The sequence below is a fragment of the Lissotriton vulgaris genome, chromosome 4_1 (genome assembly GCF_964263255.1).
Source record: "Lissotriton vulgaris chromosome 4_1, aLisVul1.2, whole genome shotgun sequence".
In the NCBI taxonomy this organism is placed as follows: domain Eukaryota; kingdom Metazoa; phylum Chordata; class Amphibia; order Caudata; family Salamandridae; genus Lissotriton; species Lissotriton vulgaris.
The window spans coordinates 1,807,307,005-1,807,330,393 of NC_141691.1; the positions used below are offsets into that span (position 1 = coordinate 1,807,307,005).

The 23,389-nt window shown below is 40.9% G+C and overlaps 1 protein-coding gene across 1 annotated transcript in view; it reads left to right on the forward strand.

Moving 5' to 3' along the window:
* Positions 1 to 23,389, forward strand: part of LOC147724585 (fibrocystin-L-like) — a 505,554-nt gene that overhangs the window by 417,475 nt on the left and 64,690 nt on the right. The window contains exons 70-72 of the mRNA XM_086918064.1: positions 1,168 to 1,333; positions 11,654 to 11,886; positions 17,510 to 17,677. Of these exons, the coding sequence (XP_086774190.1) occupies positions 1,168 to 1,333; positions 11,654 to 11,886; positions 17,510 to 17,677 (567 nt within the window). The remainder of the gene's footprint in view (positions 1 to 1,167; positions 1,334 to 11,653; positions 11,887 to 17,509; positions 17,678 to 23,389) is intronic.

Consider the following 23,389-nt stretch of genomic DNA (forward strand, 5'->3'; position numbering starts at 1 on the left):
GCAACACTAGTGTGAGATAAACCACCTCTATGTTGGACATCTCTGCATTCTACTGTATTCAACAAGTTTGAGTGTGTTAGAATCATCAGAGAATTTCTGAAAATTAACATCCACACCTTAAAACTGTCCTCACTTTACAGAATTTGTCTAGAGCTCTTTATTACAACTCTTTAGCGGAGAACATGGCCAGATATCCACTAGATCACACAAGGTCAACAATAGCTTTGGCCGTAATCACCAATGTTTAGCAATACGCTTTGTCTTTACGCCAGAATCTACCTTGAAACATACCTCTGTAAAAAAGATCAGGTGCCCTCAGCCAAGGTCTCTAATATGGAGTAAGACCTGCAAAGCAAACTGTAATGATTTGTAAATGGAGCACCATATAACCTTCAACGTGCACAACCACACTTGCCTACAGGGCTTACGTTATTTCCATGCTATGGACCAACACATGTACATTCAGTAACTCTGTGCTGTTATCAGTGATGTCATTTCAGATATCATCAGTTATGTCATAAGTAATGTCAATTAACAATTCATGAGTGATGTAATATGTGAGGTCATAAGCAGTGCATGGTAGGGGGCAAGTTATAGTTTGTTCAGTAAACGGTAACTGATAAATTTAAATGGATGTTTTTGTTTTTTTTAACATTAGCTTTAGACTTATTTCAACACCTAACTATAATGTTTCCTTAACCTTTTTGGGGGGGGAGGGGGAAGAGAGAGAGAGAGACAGAGACAGAGAGAGAGAGAGAGAGAGAGAGAGAGAGAGAGAGAGAGTGAGAGTGAGAGAGAGTGAGAGTGAGAGTGAGAGAGAGAGAGAGAGAGAGAGAGAGATATCCTAGTGAATTACATAAACGCCTTCTACCCTCTGGAGCTACCACATTTCTAATTATATGGGCCCTCCATGTATCCGTTCTCCCTAGTAACCATCAAACCTTGATTTTAAAATGAAAGATCAGTTTGAACAACAACAAAAAAAATCATTGTGAAAGTGAAATGTACTTTTGTCACTTATTTAACAATACTGAAAATGCTATTGATCAACTTATGTGTTACAGTTCAAATAAATATCTTCCGTTCTGATGGCATAACTACTTTGAAACAACATGCTGTTTAAGTACTGCACAACATATAAACAAAAACACATTTGTCTGTTATTAGATTCTCTATTCGTGGGATTTAAGAATGTCTGTTCAGGTGAAACAAATGTGATGTTCATCACGAATCCCCTGAATGAAGACCTTCAGCACCCGGTGCACGTGTCTGGGATACAGATGGCTGACACCGAGAACGAGGCAAAGATATTCATACACAGACCTGAAGTAGGGTAAGGAATTTCATCAAAAGTAGTAGTTTGCTGTAAAGCAACATTCGTTTTATGTATAAGCATGAATCTTTCTGAACAGTGCACACTGAAAATTGAAACAAATCTAGGCACCCACAATCTCCGTCTGATAAGAGAAAATTGTCACAGGGAATAAAGTGATGAGTCCAGATTTGCACATGTTGTCTAAGTGCATAAGCAAGTGTTAGATAGAAGGGGCCATAATATCAAGAAAGGGCGATACATTATCGCCGCTTTTATCGACAGGAAGCTGCCTCTAAAACGGCGATAATGGGCTTGATAATATGCCCTTGTGAATCCCCATAGAATCCCAGGTTATGGTGTTAACCTGGGCTTCTATAGAAATTGTATTCATAAAGTAGCGGGAGATGAGCTGGCTACTGTTTTGGCGAGGGGTACATGTCAATCTTATATAGATCACTATGCACATACCACGAACTGCACATCTCTCAAAAGAAGAGACATTTTTAATCCACTTCTTGTGAGCAGTCTTGCAATACAGTCCTAGGGTTTATATTGCAAATTATTAACCCAACACGCATGTTGTTTAGATTCAGAGTACGCAAGGGGCACAATAATAGTCTTTCTCGGCAGAGATCTGTATGGAAAATACAAATCATACAGAGAAAGGTCACCCACAGAAAGATACAAATTCCACGGATGCATTGTCCTTAATAGGTGCCAGGGAAGGCTCATGTAACACCCAATAATGGATGAAGTGTGCATTCATCCATACGCCCTTCTAGCGGCCTTGTGCTGTGCCGTCTCTCCAAAAAGTTGGATTATGACTTATGTTTTGGGCATAGGCATACAGCTATGCCAACATCCTGTTTATGTTCAATTGATGCACTGAGCAATATTCACTGTAATAGGACTAAAAGGAAGACATACTTTTCAGCAGCATTTAACACACAAATGCACTCCACATTGAAGCTCAATTGATCAGTGGCAACTGGTAGTTATGAAAGTGTTGGGGTGTGTAAAAGTTAAAAATGCTTATAACAGATAGTAAATGTTTTAATTCATAGAATGTTCCCCAGTCACTTCTGCTTTACGAATTGGGACACATTCTATTTATAAGGCACTTACCGTCCATTATACCATCAAAAATATACATAAACTTACCTTGACGTCTGGATTCACCATAGCTTCAGCTTGCAACTGCAAACCTGTACACGCAAGGGTAAATTCTCCTGCATCGCACTGCCTGGCTGTAATATGTGTATGCTGGTCCCACAGAAAATAAAGCTCCAGGCATCGTAGCAAATCCAAGCACTGCTCTAATGCTGCTCATAATTGTAAACCGCAGAAAAACACCGACCAATATGACATGCGCAGTCCAGGTAACACCACCTCAGCTGTTCCTGGTCGTCACAATCAAGCCGGGAGGGTGAGTGCTGTAGCCCAATGGCAGTACGAGGGATGTATTTAGGATAAAGTCATGAGTCTGTCTCCGGTGTGGGGGCTCACAGTAGGTGTTCAACTCCCCCACACCCATATAGAAGAACAGCCCCTGCAATAGATATGAGATAGATTTAGAATCATATTTTACTACCAAATAAGCTAGCACTAAATCAATAAATAGTTCCATCTACATCTCATATTTCTTAAACCAGGCATGCTTATGGGCTCTGTTAGGCTCCACGCCACAATTTCAGAAATTTCAGTCCTTTAATTTTGAACATTTCTAAGGGCTACTTGGGCATACATTTGTTGGGTCTTTCCTGTGAAATTATGGTCTGCTTGAACTAATCCTCAAACATGTAGACCAATTATGAACCAAGGGCTATGATCACGATAGTTTGGAAAGAAGCTTGGAATGCTGCCTGGAAATCTTATTTCCAAGATCAATGTCTGGAAGTCTGCACACTTTTGAGGAATAGGTGACATTCTAATGCTATCCAATGTTCATAAAAGCACCGGTCAAAATAGATAATGAATATTCTGGCGAAGTTTAAAAAAGAAGATAATAAAGTTTAAATTCTACTGGAAATGCTAATTCTAGTCAAAATACCTTCTTAGATAAATCCTGGATAGGAAATGCTGTACATAGCTGCCCAGGTCTAAACTATTCCTAGTAACGAAATACTGATACCAACTTGACTTGCAATGTTGCAGGTGCTATGAATTCCCTAAGGATAGAGGAGAATGCCATGTTTTTTAGACCCATTCAGCGTTCTGTTTGTTTTTTTGACACAAACTCACAACTTTAGAGTTTGTTTTAGTAAAACAAAAAGACAATGTCCCTGATGCGCTGGAAGGTTTGTCTGTGCATGTCAGAGCAATTGTTTGTATTCCTTGCCTGGGACTACGATGCGATGAGGGCAGGGCAAATCAGTGATGGCCACACTATAAAAGATGGGTCAACATTACGGGGTATATATATAACCGGTTCATCGGGCGAAGGATTTCAGGTTTGTGGGCAGAAACCTTGTGGTTGCCACATCTATAAATGATTCAAGAGTGCTGCAACATTTACAGTGTGAGCATTTGTCATCCTCTAGATGAGGCACCTAAACATACACTGGGGTAGAAATGTATCCTGTAAAGAAAGCACTTATTGTGGTACTAATTATTTTATTGCAAACCTATAGAAAGCAAGGTGTTATTATTTGGAGCACCCTGCAACATTTTGGTGGTACTCATATAAAGTGCTCAACTTGAAGTTGGTAATCAAACAAATATTAGGGAATAATTATCAGAAATTCATATATATGGAAGTCATTGCACTTTTATAACCCAGTGGTTCTTAATTCGTGGTCTGTGGAGCTAAGGTGTCCACACCCCTACTCTGGGAGTCCACAACTTCATGGCAAATTTGAAAATATTAGCAGATTAGTAAAGTGTATAAAAAGAAAGAAACAAACTCATAAACTGAACTTTTTGAAACATTCTGTTAATAGGAAGGAATAAAAAACTTGGAGGCTAAAAAGTATGTTGGTATCATTACTCTGATTTGTTGGAGCAGTGCAAGTATAGCAGATACAAAATAGTATGGAGGATGGGCGGCCTCAATTAAAGTGCCAACAAAAAGGAGCAAAGAAGACAAAGTTATATACTAGAGTTATGCATATGGCTACATCCTTTGGAATTAAAAGACAAATATATAAAAGCTCCAACCTTCACATTACAATTTAAAATTTCTATTTTTCTATGTTTGTAAGTTTAATAAAATATTTTGTTATTTGTTATTGGTGTATGTTTGATGTCTACCTATTTCTGCATTTTTGTGAATTGACTTCAAGTTTAAGTCATAGAAATTGCTTAGGGCAGTATCCCCAGCTTCCATGATTGACTCAGTGGGCTCATCTGATTCCAGTAATGATTCAGTAGCCATCCTCAGATTCCCTTAATGATTCAGTGGCGGTCCGCAGAATTAAAAAAAGTTAGGAACATTTGCTCTAAACGATCTACGTCCAAAGCAATATGGAATATACTAATGCAATTTAGCAACACCATTGGAGATCAATATTTGTAACTGTTAATAAGTCCTATACAGCAATGTTTCTTCAATACCTAATAAGTGGATCAACCACTTTGTGATAAGGGAAGGGCAAGTTGCCGGAGAGCACAGTAGCATATGCATTTAATCAGGCATTGGACCTCTGACACACTACGCCCATCACGGGAACCTTCCTACAGTTGATGATCTGCTCCACAAATGTGTGTTGTCTCCAATGTATGATAAACCCTTTATTTAAAATAGAAAAGGGACAACTCCAAATAATGTTCTTTCTTTGTGTGGCAAATATCTAACTAAGATCTACGGACTGAGACTACAATTGACAGTGGATATCTCATTGTAGAATATGTTGCTTAACCTAACAGTGACAGGAACAAACTTTGTTAAAACTTACAAAAACAATTAACCAGTCGTTTATTAACAAACATAAGGCTCGTATTAGATTCATACACTCATATTCTTGTTTTCCTTTCGATTGTTTTTTCTTGTAAAGGTATTGCCTACATATTGTCGGTTTTCTCTACATTTTGAGCAAAGAAAAACACACATGCTAATCCATTTTTATCAGCTCCCTTTCACTGACTTGGTGGGTAATTGGCATGGTCTGTCATGATTTTACTACAGATACTGCCTGTGTTTATTTTGTTGAAGGCTAACGATTATTAATTCTATAGTATTTTTTGATTTTTGAATACATGTCAAAAATAGGTTCTTCATTTTGTTTTTCTATTATCTATGTAAAATTGTTTGTTAAGCCTGAATAAATTATTGATGTAGATGAATCGTACAGCACATCATGGTCATGAAAGGAAAGACAAGTAAACAGTTTTTGTAATATTAACTTTTCTGGCACTATAGTGGAATGATGTAATAAGAATTCAAGGACCTAGGCTAAATCTATGTTGAAAAGTAAAGGGAGGATTTTTTTGTGGGCGAACCAAGTTTTGAGATTCTCCTTGAGTTAAAGGTAGTTGATTCCTTTTGCATGGAGTCTAGACCAGTTTCCAGAGTATTTCTGTCTGACACAGCAGGATTTGTCTCTTACTTTAGAAAACCTTGACTGCGGGTAAGGTCAATAGAACTTTTATGTCGATAGCAGTGTGTGGGAGGGTGAATATTTGTGAAAATACATCTTCTGAAAGGCTGGTACCTAATGTTAGAAAGCTTTATGTATAACACAAGCAGACATGAAGAACATGCCTTTTGGTGCAGAGAGCCAGTCAAGAGCACGCAGCTTGGGTGAAACATGGTCAAACCCTCCTAGTCCAAAAAGGGGCCCTCACTGACTTTTTTTTTGTCCTCATTTATGCGATCTTTATTGTTTAAGCAACAGGGTCACCTCACACTGTACGCCCTCGAGATGTGAGGTGAGAGCTAAATCTTAAAACAAACACTTTCCACGAGTTATACATCACTGTTCCAGCCACTATAACTCTTAAAGTTGCGATTGCGCTTGTTGAAATCATTGGACATCCCTTCCTAACATACCACCTGTAATTATCCCATAATTCCCAGTGTTTTGTGCAATTACATTCCCCTCTGTCTCTATCCAGATTTCTAAATTTTTCTATTGATCAGACCCAGTCATCAACCGTAGGAGAACTGGTAAGAATCCAGTTTATGCAAATCTCGCGTCTAGCAAGAAGTATGAATGTAAACAAAAGGTATTTCTGTTTTTTCGTTAAAACATAAATGGAATCTTCAGGATCCAGAATACCAAAAATAATAGTAAAAGCTCTTACCTTAACAATCGTATTTAGACTCTTATCAATAATCTTACCAATTTCGCTCTAAAATAAATCAAGGTGATGACACGAGTAATACATGTGAATATCATTTACATCCTTCTCACCGCATTTTGGGCATTTTCTCGTCACCTGGGAGCTCATTTTTGACAGCCTTTCTTGGGTCCATTAAGATCTGTGCAAAGTAAACAAATGATTTTTTCTAAGAGGGGCAGAAATTATAATGTGCCATAAGTAAGTGCAGGATACTTGCCAAGCTTGTTGCAAATCTTGAGCTGGGAAAATCTTCTTCCATTTATGGTCTGGGATGTCATCGTCAGAATCCTTCTCCCCTTTGATACTTCTTTCTTCCCAGCGAGTTTATTAAATTCACTCTCTAAGTTTACGACAAAGTCCGGCCAAGTCTCTTGTTCTTTAGACCAGCGAAGCAACTTGTAAAATGTAAATCTTGATATTTCATTCTTCGTTATTTCCGTTAGCTCATCCCATGCTTTTAAGTGGCCATTTTCCAAAAGATCTCCCCACTTGGATATTCCAGCTCTTTTCAGAGGCGCTGCTAGTGAATCTTTCAAACATTCGGGAGTTCCCGGAGAGTGTCATATCAGTGCTTGCGGGCTATAGTATGGGAATTGCCATATTTTCCTTATATCTGACCATAGCTTAAAAGAAAATTTTGGCAACTTTAGTTTGACATTTTTGAAGAACTTTTGGTGTCCAAACTTATAAAGGCAGTGATTATGTTGTGTCACTGCTTTCCAATAGGCAGGGTATGACTCATAGTCCCGAAACAGATGCCTTATATTCTTGAAATGAAAGGCTTTATAATACAGCAGGAGATCCGGACTAGCTATCCCTCCTTGATGTTTTTTCTGGCTAAGTTTTTTCCCAGCTATCCTGGACATTTTGGATGACCAAAAAAAAGTATTCAGTTCACTCTGTATCTTTTTAATATACTGTAACTTAAACTCCAAGGGGATTGTATTAAAGACAAAAGTGAATTTTGGTAGGATGACCATTTTTATTACATTTGCCCTCCCCATAAACGTGAGAGATAGACAACTCCATTACTTCAATAGTTTCCTCGTCGCTAGCTTTTAGTTCCAAATTTACTTGGGTGATGTCCTCGATGTTCCTTGAGACTTGAATACCGAGATATCTAATTATTTCTTTTGATTCAAGACATTGAGTAGATATATTCCAGTGCATTACCTCCGTTTTTTGCTTATTTATTTGGTAGCCTGAGATTCCCCCAAAATCTGTTAGTAAGCTGTTCATGCTATTGAAAGTTTCATTTAATTTGCTTGAACAAATCATTAAATCATCGGCATATAGTGCCACTTTTAGCTCCCAACTATTGAACCTAAATGGGGTGATTTCTTTGGAGGCCCAATCACATTTGCTAACGGTTCTATATATAAGTTAAAAAGATGGGGGGAGAAAGGACACCCCTGCCTGGTGCCTCTCTTAATTTGAAAACTATTTGATATACTGCTGTTAATGAGTATTTTCCCCATTGGAGCTGAGTAAATATTTGCTACTGCCCTAGAGAAGTTTTGGCCTAATTTGTTATGTTGAATAACTTTTTGTAAGTATGACCAATTTACACGGTCAAAAGATTTAGCCGCATCAAATGTAAATATTGCAAGAGGTACCTTCTCATGGGCTGCAATATCAATAGCTCTGTCCCCCTGCAACTCCCTCTGTTAAAACCCTTCTGATCTTCATGTATAAGCCTATCAGAAAAAGAGCCTAGTCTTTTTGCTAGGACCTGGGTAAAGATTTTATAGTCTGCATTAAAGAGCGAGATTGGCCTATATGACTCGTAGTAGGAGTGTTCTTTACCAGGCATTAAAAATCAAACTAATCGTGTCCTCGTTCCAGGATTTAAGGATTGAGTGACCCTCAGAAAAAATATTGTTGAACACATCTGTAAGTTTAGAGGCAAGATGATCTTTTAGAGCTACATAGAGTTCATTTGGTACAGCGTCGGGCCCTGCTGCTTTACTTTTTTTGAGGTTTTTTATTACCTCTAATACCTCATTCAAAGTAATTTCTACATTTAAAGTTTCACAGGCATATACTAGCTTCGGGGTTTGTAAGTTATTTAAATAGGTGTCCACTGTTATAGGGAGAGGTGATAGATCCTCCTCATATAAAGACTGAAAAAAAGTTCAAAAGCTTCTTCAATACCTGCTTTATCTTCAACTATCTGCCCGCTGTTCCCCTTATGAATAGCAGTTATCTTATTTCTATTAGACTCAGTTTTTAGTTTCCAAGCTAAAAGTTTGCTGCTGTTCTCGCCATATTTGTAGTTCGACAGGGAGCTAGCTTGCCATCTCTCCCTTATCTTCTACTATAGGAACAGAGCCAACTCCTGTTTCTTATTCATAATTTTGTCTTTCAAAATATTTTGTTCTAATTCTGAGGCTGTAGATTCTAGATTTGCTTGCTTTTTTAGTAAGTCTGCCTCTATTTGTGAAATTTTAGACCTCTTTAACTTATTTTTACCTATCGCTATACCGACTAATGTTCCTCTAAGGATGGCTTTATAAGCATCCCACACTATCATGTCAGAGAATTTGCCCTCACCATTTTCCTTAAAATAGTTTTCTGTAGTTAATATTAGAGCATCAATAACATGTTGGTCTAACAAGAGAGTCCGATCTAGAGTCCACCTTTTCGCACCCTGAACTAACTCACATTTTATACTTATTTGGAACAACGAGTGATCAGAGAGGTGTGCGGGCAGATGTTGAACACTCATGACATTATTACTTAGGAGTCTGTCAACCAAGAAGAAATCTATTCTTGAGGTGTGACCATATTTATAGTTCCTAAAAGTAAATCTGTTGGTTTGATCCCCTCTCAGCTTCCAGATATCTATTAGACCCAGATCGTCTTTAAGCCAATTAAAACTTTCTCGCATTTTAGGTAGGTTTAAACCTTTGCGTGTATCAAGAGGGAGAGAGAGGACCAGATAGCTAGTCCAGATCCCCGGTTTATATGTAGATTAATCAAAAAGAGACTAGCTATGGGTTGGGGTGGTATGATGTTTACATTGTAAAGATCATGGTGACTCGGGTAAGTTTTGTTGGTCAGGGGTGGCACCCATTGGGTGTCTTAAGAAAGCCCTCACCCACCAACCTAGTTGGTGGCATGCTTCATCATCGGGCCCACCCAGTGACACCTAGCGTGTCCCGGGTGTGCTACGACGCCTGAATACAGCGGAGCAGGTATGTCACTGTGTGTGCGGTGAGGGATGTTAAGAAGGTGAGTTTAAAACGGCTTGGCGGGGGTCCCTATTCCCAGAGGGTAAAAGACTTTATTAATAGGGCCTCCGTCAGCGGTTAAAAATAAGGCTGTGGGACGTAAGAGGCGAGTTACGACCTCTCACGTCCTTTAGAGTGTCAACATGTTTCAGCCAGTGCCTTATTGATATGCTGGCTTTCTTCAGGACAGTTAAAATGGGTGTAGGTGAGTTTAAAACGGCTTGGCGGGGGTCCCTATACCCAGAGACCTAATGTGCCTCCTTCGTGGAACCGGTTCCACGAAGGAGGCACATTAGGTCCACAGCCGGTATCGACCAGTAATCCTGGTCTAACCTTTGCCACTTCAAAGTACCTTTAAGAGGACACCACTTAAAACTAGCGTGATCTTGAGAAGGGAATCCCCCCTCTCACAGTTAGATACACTTTAGGGCGTGTAGACACATAGTCCACACTACACACCCACTAGTTTTAATCACACCTACACCCATTTTATAGGGACCCCCGCCAAGCCGTTTTAAACTCACCTTCTTAACATCCCTCACCGCACACACAGTGACATACCTGCTCCGCTGTATTCAGGCGTCGTAGCACACCCGGGACACGCTAGGTGTCACTGGGTGGGCCCGATGATGAAGCATGCCACCAACTAGGTTGGTGGGTGAGGGCTTTCTTAAGACACCCAATGGGTGCCACCCCTGACCAACAAAACTTACCTGAGTCACCATGATCTTTACAATGTAAACATCATACCACCCCAACCCATAGCTAGCCTCTTTTTGATTAATCTAGGTTTAAACCTTTACCAGGGGGTGCCTATCTAATTTAGGATCAAGTAAAATATTATAATCACCTCCCAGTAGCTTGGTGTGGTCTGAGACATCAGGTGTGCATACAAAGATTGAAGTGGTGCGGGATCATCTATATTAGGACCATAGTATCCCACCACTGACAGGACACTGTCTCTAATTTTTATGTTTGCTATGGCCCAACCCTCACTGACATTTTGACTGTTTTGAAGACAGTGAGTGACACAGGCAGCAGACCTAACTATGTTACACTGTGCTAGTGTAGCCTTGGTAAAATATAGGCATTAGGAACAGTTACTGATTGGGGGTTTGGGTAGTTGCCAGTTAAGGTTTATCAGAATTTTCAGATGACTGTTTTTATAGACATCTGATGGGTTAGGGATAGGTTGGCCTTAAGAAAGACTTCAAGTGCTTGGACATAACTCCCTTTCTTCAAGAGGTTATTCATCCTAAACAAGCTGATCATTTGCAGGACTTGACCCTTAGCGCCACCTGACTCGCTGAAGCATACGTTTAGATTGTTTCAGCCCTGCTGTACTTTAATTTCCTTTTTATGGCTGTACTATAAGCAGAATGCCTTTTTATGAGGAGTTTGAAATTGCTTCCTGACTTATTTCCTTCACTCCTCACGTTATATCTTGATTCCTCAAACCTGCTTTTTTCATCTCATATCGAATGTAAACTAGCAAAATGCACCAAAGAATCTTCCACATCAGGCACGTAAATGTTTCATATCTATCTATGATTGCTAGGATTTATTCAATTTTGTTTCCACTCCTTTGATTCCACTCCTTTTAATCTCTTGGTATCTGCTTCTATGTTTGTATACTTCTGCCTCTCCCTGGTTTGTGTTAAAATAAATTGTTTGGAGCAAAGTTTTAGACGGGAGAATTTATGCTAGCAGAGGAGAGGTAGCACCTCTCCTATTTATAAAATGCATTGCTTTATGTAAGTATTTCTTGAAAATGTGAGCTTTTGTTAAACCTAAAGTAAAGTTTCACCTCTTCTGATTTATGCAGAAAAGCAAATCCATCCGACTGCGTGGACATGGTTTGCGATGCCAAGAGGAAAGCTCTACTGAAGGACCTCGACGGATCTCTCCTTGGAAGCCCAGGCTCTGTGGTAGCTCAGTCTGAGTACCAGTGGGATGGACTTACACCTTATGGAATTGGAGACTATAGAATTCCTAAAGTGATGCTAACGAACCTCAATGGCAGCCGAATACCTGTGAATCAAATAGCCCCGAAAAAAGGTTTGAAGAATAACATGTTTGGTATTTGGTGTACGCTGATAAGAATGTTTCTGTCACAACCTGCCTTAATTTGTAAGGTAAAAGTAACAAACTGTTCATTCTTTGAGCTTCTTGTAGGACATTCTCCTATAAAGGAATCTATGTGAGTTCAGCGCAGATGTTTGGCTCTCAGCATGGCACACTGCTACAGCTCATCAGGGTCCTGAAGTTCACAATCCCTCCTCCCCCTGAGCTTCCTCTGATCCCCTTTGTTCTTACAATCTGAGCTGCTATGCTAGGGGCAGCCACCTATGCTGATTGTGCCTTTTACTAGCAAGGTTGAGAGGGGTTTGCAAACCTGTATCCTTGGCGCTTCTCCTTGACTTCATTTCTATGCGTGCTACACTCCACCAGATTCCAACTGTTCATATCTTGTATTTCAGTCTTGCTTCCTGGTTAGGGGCCAGGTTACAATGCAATCGAGGTGCATCCCTTTGGTAACAAGTAATGCATTCATGGTTGCAGGTCATTAGGGACCAATTCAAGGTGATGAATTAAAATATAATGACCCACAGGTATTTTTTAAATTTCCATAGATTAACATGCTTGCATTATTACATCAAGTTAGTCTGGGCAAGCTTAAGACTTTAAAATATCAATAAACATTGTGAAACTGGGCATATGCCTTGGAACAGTGTTTCTTTAGTAGCATCTTCATCTCATTTAAAACCACCACAACTTTGACCAATGAGGTAAAAGCGCTAACCGCTCTCACGTCCAATAGGGGCCACCATAGTTGGGATTTCCTATTGTATGACACCTGTGAAGGAGTCCCAAGACAGAGATATGAGATATGCTGTATCTGTACTGATTCTAAAAGAACTTCAGGATTTCTCATTATTATCTTCCATGGATAAATGCCAGATCCATCTACACTCACTGTGAGTGTGTTTTTGGATATGTTCTTTTCTGGCCCTTAAGAGGTCATTTCATTGTTAAACCAGACATCCTTGGCATGGTTCCTTCATGACTTTTTGCCTTTAGCAGTCTTGTTTTTGCTAACTTCATTTTTACTGGCCTTTGGACTCATTACCACTGCTAACCAGTGCTAAAGTGTTTGTATTATTTCCCTAGAATATGGTAACATTGGCTTACACCCAATTGGCATATTTAATTTACTTATAAGTCCCCAGTAAAGTGCCTGCAGGTGCCCAGGGCCAATACATTAAATGCTACCTGCAGCAATGATTGTGCTACCCACTTAAGCATCCCTTTAGATGTGACCAAGTCCTGTCATTGCTGAGCCTGAGCTCCGTGCACTAATTGTGCCACCCACTTAAGTAGCCCTTTAATTGGGTTTCAGGCCTACCATTGCAGAGCCTGTCTGAGCAGTTTTAACCTGCCATGTCACCCTGGCAAAATAAACATTTCACCAGGCCCAAGCTTTCCTTTATAATACATAAAAGCCACCCCTAAGGTAGGCCCTAGACAGCCTCAAGGGCAGGGTGCAGTGTACTTAAAAAGTTGGACATGAACTTTTAAGTTTTACATATCTTGGTAATGAAAAACTTCTAAATCCATCTTTCACTATGGAAAGGGCTATTTCTCCCATCGGATAACACTGGAGTTGCCTTATTACATTTTATAAGTTTAATTTCCAAATGAGAATAAATAATTGGTTAATGCTTGGTGTCTCGGGAATTCTAATTTCAAATCCTAACTTGTGGTGAAGTCAGATTTCAAATTACAATTCTGAAAATGCCACTTTTGGAAAGTTGGCATTTTCTTGCATTAGCCATTTGGTGCCTGCAACCTGTCTCTGGTCACTTGACTGAGTGTAGTTGGCAGTTCTGCTTTGTGTATTCCTCCTAGACAGCCACACACAATAGGAGCTTAAGTGTGTATGGATGTGTCATCACTGATAAGATTGGAGGGAGGAGCTAGGCCCAGCCTCACTTACATCTGGATAGGCTGTGGCCTGTCCCCACAGAAAACGGTGCATACCCCCTGTAGCTAGTCTGGAGCCAGGGCAGGGAGGGCAAGGCATCTGTGCAATTCCAAAACATGCCTCTGTAGCTTCCCTCTGCTTGAAAGGCACAACTGTGTATAAAAGAAGGACACCAGGCACCGCCACTTAAGTACACTCCAGGACCTGTGGATATACTGCCAGGAAGAAGGACTGCTGTGCTACTACAAGGACTGCCACTCTGATGGACTACTCCTCTGAAGAAACTGCTTCCTGGCTGTGCTGACATGCTGCTTGCTGCCCTCTTGCCTGGGTGAGAAAGACTGGAACTGTATCACTTGAGCCCAGAACCCAGAGTGACTCCAAGGGCTAGTTGGCTAGCCTCCTGATCTTAAGCCTCAGGGACATAACAGGATTCAAACACCCTTGCACCTGGACTCTGTCATCTGTGAGTCTACCCTACCAAGTGGTGCCATCCCTGTCCTAGACCCTTGGAAGTGTGCTTAAGATGCTTACCAGCCTTTGTGGGCCCAGCGGAACAGACGCATTTCCTCTGCTGTGTGGATTAGACCCATCACAAAGACCCACATCGCTGTTGCTGCCCTCATTGCCTTCAGAACCTCAACTGTGCCACTCATTTTTGGCACAGGCCCTCGAATCCCTCATTGACGGCAGCCTTGACGATGACACAGGACTCCAAATCACAGCCTCCCAGCTTTCTGGAACTGACTCATCACCCAAACTTCATGCCACATCCTCAACACAGGACTTTTTATCGCAAGCCCATAGAAGGGATCCTCAAAAGGACCTCACATCGCAGCCTCACTGCATCTCGGAACCAGCGCATTCCTTTAGCTACGTGATGCAACAATCTAAAAACCAGGATTTAAGGTTCTCTGTTCAGCATGCCTAACTGGGTCCCTTTTGCCGGCACGTGGTCTATTGTGGACGGTCTGAATTTTTTACTTTATCCCTTTCCAGTGCGACCAGATATCCACAGGTGGTGCTTTAGACTTTTTGGTGCTATTTGCTTTAAAACGTTAAAATGCAATATCTCCGGGTCTACTGATTGGATTTTTTTCGCTTTAGTCTTGTTTTATTTATTAAATTGAGCTCTAAGTTTCTCACCTAGAGTGGGATTTTATTTGGTGGTGTTTTCACTGTTTTACTGTTTGTAATGTTGCACAAATACTTTACATATTGCCTCTAAGTTAAGCCTGTCTGCTCTAAGCCAAGCTACTGGGGGGGGGGGGGTTAGCACAGGTTATTTTTGGGTTTGCTTGTTCCTTACTCTCACTAGGATTGTGGTTGCGCCTTGACCACTGCTTATACCCCAGTCATTCAACAACCACATTTCTAACAGTCATATTGCCATTATCTCCTCAAATACCATTTTAAGGCTTGTTTGGCATGTGCATTAAAAGAGTATGTGAGTGAACTGCATCCTACATGTATTTACTGCCTTGATCTGAAGGTATCCAGGTGTGACATCTGAAAGACTTTCATTTCTAAGATACTTCATCACAGATACAGTTTCTTACCTTTGTTCTTATGAGGGCTCTAGAGCGATACTCCCATCTCTGGTGATGCCCTATACTAAATGGATGAATCTACAAGAAATGCCCTGCTAACAACTTCCACAAAAAAGAGCAAAAAAAACATTTGGATATACAAGAAGTAAGGAGATACTGACAGATTACAATCTGCCACCTCTCATGATGCATCCATCCACTGTTCTCACTCTTCAGCTGCAGAAGTGATGTGAAATAAACTGTGGCAGGTGTTCTGTCTCCTTTCCTGCCAAAATTGTCACCCAAATGTAAAATCCTGTCAGCTGAAAAGCCATCCTTGACAGTAGTCTTACCAAAATGGCCACCACATTTTCAATAGTCATTTCGTCCTCAGCAGCTGTTTTATCGTTCAGTGGTTCCTTATGGTGGCAGACACCTCTTCATTTACCTCATCATCAACACACCTTTCATAATAGATGACAACTCATTGTTGATGGTCGCCTGATTGATGGTTACCTTCTCATCTACTGTCACCTTGGACTTGGCACTGGTCACATGACCATTGTTGCCACCCTATAATCAAATGCCATCTCTTCATTTTCTTTAGGTCCTCTGCTGTGTATGATGGCATTCGGGGAAATGTTACCCTTGATCAGACTCGGTCTTTGCTGCAGCGGCCCCAACAGAATGTGCAACCCAATGACTCCTGCTTCTACTCCTCCTGATAGGGAATGCAGACACATTGATGTCTTTGGCAAAACAGTGAGCTCCATGGCTGCAGCATTCATCAGATCAGGCAATGCTGTTGCCATCTTGGGTTACTAAGACAAACAGTAGTGAAGTGACATCACACCACTACTTAAGCTCGTTCCAGATGGCAAATGGGACACTCTTGAGAGAATGCAAAAAAGGCCTCAGCTTCTGTTATTAATGATGCAATGGATGAGCCCAATGTTGGTTTCTGGCAGCAATTGTTTATCATTGATTAGGATGGCTAAATAGCAATGCTGTTAATCTGGAAGTGTAGGGAAAAGAACTGGCTGTGCGCTCTACTGGTTAAATATTCTTCTGCAAATCCTGGATGAGGCCCTTAGGGGCATCAAGACAGAACACCAACATTGCACACTTTCTTAGGAGTACGTAAGTTTCACAAGCCCCCTGAATTCTGAGATTCATGAAGGCCACAACCAAACAAAAAAGTCTCCTCACAATATGAATTGTCAACTCTGCAATGATAAAGAATACTCCAGGTCTTACAGACAAAACAACGACAAAGCAATGCAAAAAAGACTGGGAGGTTTACAGGCATAAAAACAAGGCCCTCACAAATAAAGCCTTGCTCCTCTGTAATAGAGCAATAGAGAAGGTACCCAAAAGTCAATTTCAGATTTTCTACTCAATATTTTTCTAGTAAAGAATACAAGTGGCGATTGCAGAACCATCTTCGACAGTTCTTAAGGTTGCAGTTCTTCAGGATGGTTAAATTTCAGGGGCCCTCTCTCTACTGAAGTAAAGGGAGTTAATGGCATCCCTGTAACTTTAGAAAATGTATGTACACATTCCTATCCATCTGAACCACAATCAGTATCTGAAATACACTTGCGCTCAGCCTCAAATCAGCCCAAATGCCCTTGTGCTCAGCCTCAAATCAGCCCAAATGCCCTTGTGCTCAGCCTCAAATCAGCTGAGAGACTATTCGCAAAATGGGCTGCCAAGTGTGTAGAGGCTGGCTCGTAAAAGGTTCACCAATGAGCAAGACATTGCAAGATATTCTTTTAACTGAAACAATTCAGTGCAATTAAAGGGCAATTAAAGGTGAGGAAAGAGGAGAAAGCGCCTTTCTTTGTACCCAATCTTGCTTCACTGACAACAATAATTATAAATAATTTCCCTTTGTTTGACGGTGTCAGCAGGGGTTTTGCGATATATTGTGACATCATTAACCGAATGACTCCTTAGGTTCTTACCTTACTCGAAGGCATTCTGGAATGTGGAGGTGTACATCAGGTCAAGTATTCAACAGGGCTTCATTGTGCATAAAGAATAATAAGTGATACAATAAAAAGGTGCTGTGGATCCTTTCCCTTTGGTTCTGATGTTGATCTCAGTGTTGACTATGTATTTATATATTTTTTTTATAATACTTGAATATGTGTCTATTTTCTAGGTATCATCAGAGATTCCAGTTGTGTCTATATGTCCACATGGGAAGGTTACAACTGCTCAGGACTTGATTATGAGATGCTGGTTATTGAGAGCCTTGATTCTGATACAGAGACCAGAAGATTATCACCAGTGGCTGTACTGGGGGATTCTTACATTGATCTCATCAATGGTATGGAAGCAACAATGACACATTGAAATCATTTAAGTCAAAACTATGCTATGTGATTTTATTTATAGAAATGCCGTTTGAGAAGATTTTGATTGTCTGACTCCAAAGCTAATTTAACTGATTAGTGCGGAATATAATCATTTACCAGTGGGGATATCAAAACATAGCAGTTTTGCACAGATATTCGCGTTACAGCACCTCACTGGAGTTATTTCTTCCAGGATATGATATGCAGCCCTAAATTTGCCTGGATGCCTAGATTTTGCACATTTCCTATTTCACAAAATTATGTTTTGGTCAAGATGCATACTTTGTGCACACTTACCTCACCCTGGACTCAGATGTCATGAAGTTCACTCCAAAGAAATTCCTCTTCCACATCGCTTATACCTCATGAGTGTGACCTGCACAGCCTACAGCCATTTTTCCCAGTCGCATCAGGCGTTAAGTTCCTAGTCCAGCCAAGGTTGAGGCCTGAAACTCCGTCTTGGTCCACTCTTTCTACCCAGCAACCTGACACCTACTGAAAACCATCATAACTCTCCTACATTGGACTCTCTCAAATGTTCTTAGAGGGAGCATTACAGCTCCACAAGTTATTTTCAGCAGCAAAGTAGTAGGCGGGTCTCCGATCAGCTGGGATCTATTTTCAAATACATGTTCAATGTAAAAGAGCATACCCTTGTCTGCTCAGTATAGCTCTACTATTATAGGCCAATCTTGACTCTGACATGTACAAGAATTGTGTACATCTGAATATCTCACTCCTTTTAAGTCAGTAGTGCTAGTGAAGTCTTGTTGCTTAGGATCAGTTACCTAAATCTCGGTGGTGTAAATCATCACCACAGTTTCCTCTTTGCCAGTGATCATGATTGACACACTGAAACTCTGAAAGCTTTGCTGCAGACCGCTGTTAAATAAAATGTTAGATCGCTATTGAATTATATATTTCTCAATTTTGATGAATGCAATTAACACCAATCATTTGTCCGAAGTGCAATTTGCCCTTAACCCCACACCTATCCTCAGATTTATTTTTGGGACTTTTGACAAATGGAATATTATGTGCTTAATCGGAATGCGGTGACCGAATCTCTTTGATACCTATTTACCCCTTTGGCTGTGTGCCCTACTTTCACCTCACAGCTCTCCTCATTATTATTATTATTATTATTCAGCTTATAGAGCGCCTGGTTACTCCAACGGAGTGTCCCCGCGCTAGAACACCAACAGCACCTCGGCAGCTGGCCTGAACCTCCCCCCAGCCTAATCATTAACAAGAAATTGTGGCCTTAAAAACTGCAAAGATCCTGGAGCCAGAGGGTGTTCTGACCCCTGAAACGCTGCAGTACATGCACTCCGTTTAGTTGGAGGTTCCTGTCACAGCCATGCTTGCTGTGTGATACCTCCAAGACATGGGTTTGATGTCTAGAGGCCAGAGGTTCAAGTTGAGCGCTGGCTAAATCTGCTGCAGGGTTAATATTGCATCAGTAAGTAGAATACCAGGATTCGCCCACAGTCTGTTTGACATCTTCCTATTGTACATGTCAATTTCTTCGAGCTAAAGTTTGAAGTCTCTGAGCCAGAGCAACAAACGTTTGGGTGGCAGTAACTTCAAATCACCTGAATCGTATTAAAAAGCCTCAGTAATCCTCTTCTGCTGGGTCAGCCAATATTCAAAATGAAACCCTTGCAAGGAAGAAGGTATTTGATCCATTTTAGACAGTCAAATATTTTATTTGTAAAAAATAAATTCGTACAGAAATATCACATAAATGTTCCAATTCATCAATACATAACATTTAAATAAATCATAAAAACGCCAATAAATAAAACTAAATAACGTTATTACAAAATGGCACTATGACACAGATCTACAAAGATCCATAATTAAAATACTTTTTTTTCAAAGATGTACACCTTAGGGGAGTTTACAACAGGTCCCTTTCATAGATATACTTATCATATTCGGATTTAACCAAAGTTATGCCCCTTTGAAGTGTAAATCAGCAAATAGTTCAAATTACTTATGGAAAAAAGTACATTGTGCAAAACGGGGTTTGAAGAAAGCCTCCAAGACTAGTACTAACAAACTATATGGGCCAAATTACCCAGTTTCATAGAGCAATATGGAGCACAAACTGTTGAACAAAATATCTTTATCTCTGTGACACAGCCAAAATACAATTTTCTCACATTTGGATATTTTTAGGCTTGGTGGTTAATCTGTTTTTCTTGTCTTGTCTGTCAGCTGAGGCATGAGAGAAATGTTCCAGCTAAAAGGTCTCTGCTTAGGAAAGAAGTGGGCCCAGCATATGAGAAGTAGGATAGAGAGAAGCAAGGAAGAGTAAGCCCAACTCTTCGGTCCTCCCAGAAACAACTCCATGTAAGATTCAGTACCTCTACAACAGGACTAGCCAAGAAAGGTCCCATGAATATGTAGTTCTGCGAGGGAAAATGACTGGCCTGTTTAATGCTGATAGTTTGAAGAGGATGGAGCCGAAGGTTCATATTAACTCAGATCTATGCTCTGCTGATGGTTCACCTGATGGCAGTGGCAATTGTGGAAATGGAGCTTTAAGCCTGATAAAAAGTAAACCCCACCTTCCAGAAGAAGAGGTAGCTTTTAATGATATTGATTGGGCATACTTGGCTGGAGATATTTGATAGGTGTTGTTACTTGCACTAGTAAGCAGAATATTATCAAGTCTATAGTATTGGAGAGATTACGTCAGATGCCAGTGGTGCTATTTTGAAAATAGAAGACGGAAACGGCAGCCAATGCATATCCACTAAGGATGCTCTAACTAGAAAGCATGGGTTGATATCTGTAAAAACAGCTTGGGGGATTCCAGGAGAGTTACTGAAAGCTTGGATGAACAGTAGCAGTGTATTCACTTATGGAGATTTATAAAACATGGTTGCTTAGGAGCACATAGGGTAGTCCATAAGTAGAGTAGGTCAGGCCCACACCAACTTAACCAAAGTGAACTAAAAGCAAAGATGGAAACAAAATATAATTTTCTGAATGCTCCAGAGATATGGCTAATAGAGGGAGCGTGAGCCAGTAACGCCACAAGGAAGTATGAGGTAGAGTCTGAAGGAGGACCTAAGAGATTAACATAATTTTGCACCTAGAAGATGGCATGTGTACTTGCCCAAAGAAGCTCCTCCCTTTCTGGGCTCCACAGCTAAGTTATAGCTAGGGCAGAATACACTAGACTGCCAAATCTTAGTAGATAAATAACATTTTATTCCAGAGCAATACTTCCCTTGAACATTGCATGCAAATGTCAATTTCAACAATGTAGTATGAATAAGACTAGTAGCACTGCCTTCACTGGAATAAAGGGCATGCTGATGATAGAAAGGGCCTGTCAGCCACTCCATGTCTGTAAACTGTTTGTTGGGCAATGATTTGTTAAAATCTGAATGGGCTGCTCCTGATACTCGGGTGCGGTCAGCCAATCAGAGGTCTCCTGGTGTGGCTTCTCTGAGTATTAGCGATCAGTTTTCACGCCATGATGCTCAGAAGTATACTGAAGGTACTTTTTCCAAAGGAATAAGTCCCTGAGTTAGGCGACAAAATGTTCGCTAAAGAGAACTAGCCTGAGCATGCTGAGTTTTTTGCAAACTACAAAATGCTGGCAGTTGAATCCTGGAAATTTATGAAGTAGTGTGGCTCACTGGTTAGAGGCGGCAGACCCGAGAGCAGAGGACGGCCCGGGACCAGGGTTCGATTCCCGGCGCGGCAGGTTTCTGGACCAGGGTCAGCGGACTCGATAATTCTCTCGCCTCGGTCCCACTCTGATCAGCGATCACACTCGGCAACTCTGGGCATTAGCTTGCCTCATCTTCACTAACGGCCCCACCAGACCGCCGGGGATGCCTGGTCTCACCCTGGAGATACCCATTAAGGGACCATCTCTCAGGGAAGCCAGGAAGGGTTTCGCAGCGGTCGAAGCGCCTTGGGACCCTACGGGTAAGTAGTGCGCTATATAAATGCCAATACATTTACATTTACATTTACATGATGGATATAGCTCACAATATCTCCCTGAATGAGCAACATAGAGCGATAAACACCCATAAGGGGGTGGGAAGCCAGTACAAATAATAACAAATACTTTTGCCCATCCTGTCCAACTTGCCAAGCTAGTGGTAGGTTATGAAGGCAAATAATCCAGGGAACCCTCTTTACAACACTAGCTCTGGGGACATTGTTTAGAAGGTTATGATTGGTATTGGCAGATCCCCGAGACCTGCTGGCTATTCCCTGAGGTCCTGCCCTCAGGCCTGTTACCAAGTATACTTATTAGCACTCCTTTATATTTTTCCATTGTAGGGATCCCCTTGGAGATGGCTCTTTGACAGATAATCTCACTTTCTGTCAGTCTACATGATGGCTAAGTGGGAAGAGTGTAGTGTAACGTATGTGCTGCCTACTCCATTTCACCCAAACATTAACAGGCTTGTTAAGAGATTGGCAATACCCTGAAAGACATGATCTGGGATTGTAAAAGGACTTATGGGTGGCGGCGACCGGCACAGGTAAGCGTGGTGGGCTAGTGGGGGGGGAGAGTTGACACGACGGAATAGGTGTTATTTGTTTATATTATTATACCTATTCCCTCATCTGTCGACTTAACACCATCCCACCCACACCACCGCATTTACCTATACTGGCCGCCGCAGTTTATGGGAGGTGAAACAGTAATGAATAGAATTTAACCCTGTTGTGCCTCTGGGCAACATCAGAGGTCATCTAAGTCTTGGAGGAGTGCTGGAGAAAAATCCCTTTAAATCCAAACCTTGCATCGTAGACCATGTGCTGGATTTCATATCCAAAGTTACACATTACCATCATAAAATAAGCAAGAGATTGCACAATTAGAAAGGCACACTAAGAACCAGACCTTGTATAAGGTCTAGGTGAGGGTGTCTATAAAGTACCCTGCTCACCAAGACGAGTGAAGTATGCCTCGACTTAGGTAGGTTGTTATCACAGCATAGTCAAAGTTCAATTAGTTTTGTATAGCACATGAAACAATTATCTTTGTGCACACATTATTACATTTATTTCATAATACAAGTCTCACTTCGCTAGAATGAAATTTATTGGGTTCAACAAAAAACTACAAATTACAAATAATGGTGACTAACGTGGATTTTGGTGCTTAATGCCCCGAAACTCATGGGGCCAGGTAATTATTGGGCATTTTTTCACTGATAAATTCTGTCAGGTTAGATATGCCGGGGGTGCAGTATTAGCTTCTAAACTCCAAATTGTGATACGTACCAGAAAACAACTTACCACGCATCACATTTAACCTGTCCACTCATATTAAATGCCTAAGAGTCACATCATCGTGGATTGGGAGGTTATCAAAGCCTAGACTCCGATGAGGACTTTCCTAGGACTCACTGTATCATGCTTCCTGTTCACATCAGTTATAACAAGGACTCTGGAATCCTTAGATGCTCCTGTATAGATGTATCTGACCTATTCTCAAATTGGCCTCTTGTGTATCAATTCAAAACTGTCTGGTGCATCTTAGGCCTTTACTTGTCAAGCTAGATAATCCTGTCGTTCATGCAGTGTCTTAGCAAAAAAGAAGATTCTGTCTTTGCAGCATTTACCCATAAAATGACACAACCTCTCATTAATAAGCAAAACAAAAAAACAAAGGGCTCTGAAGCACTGCCAGGAAA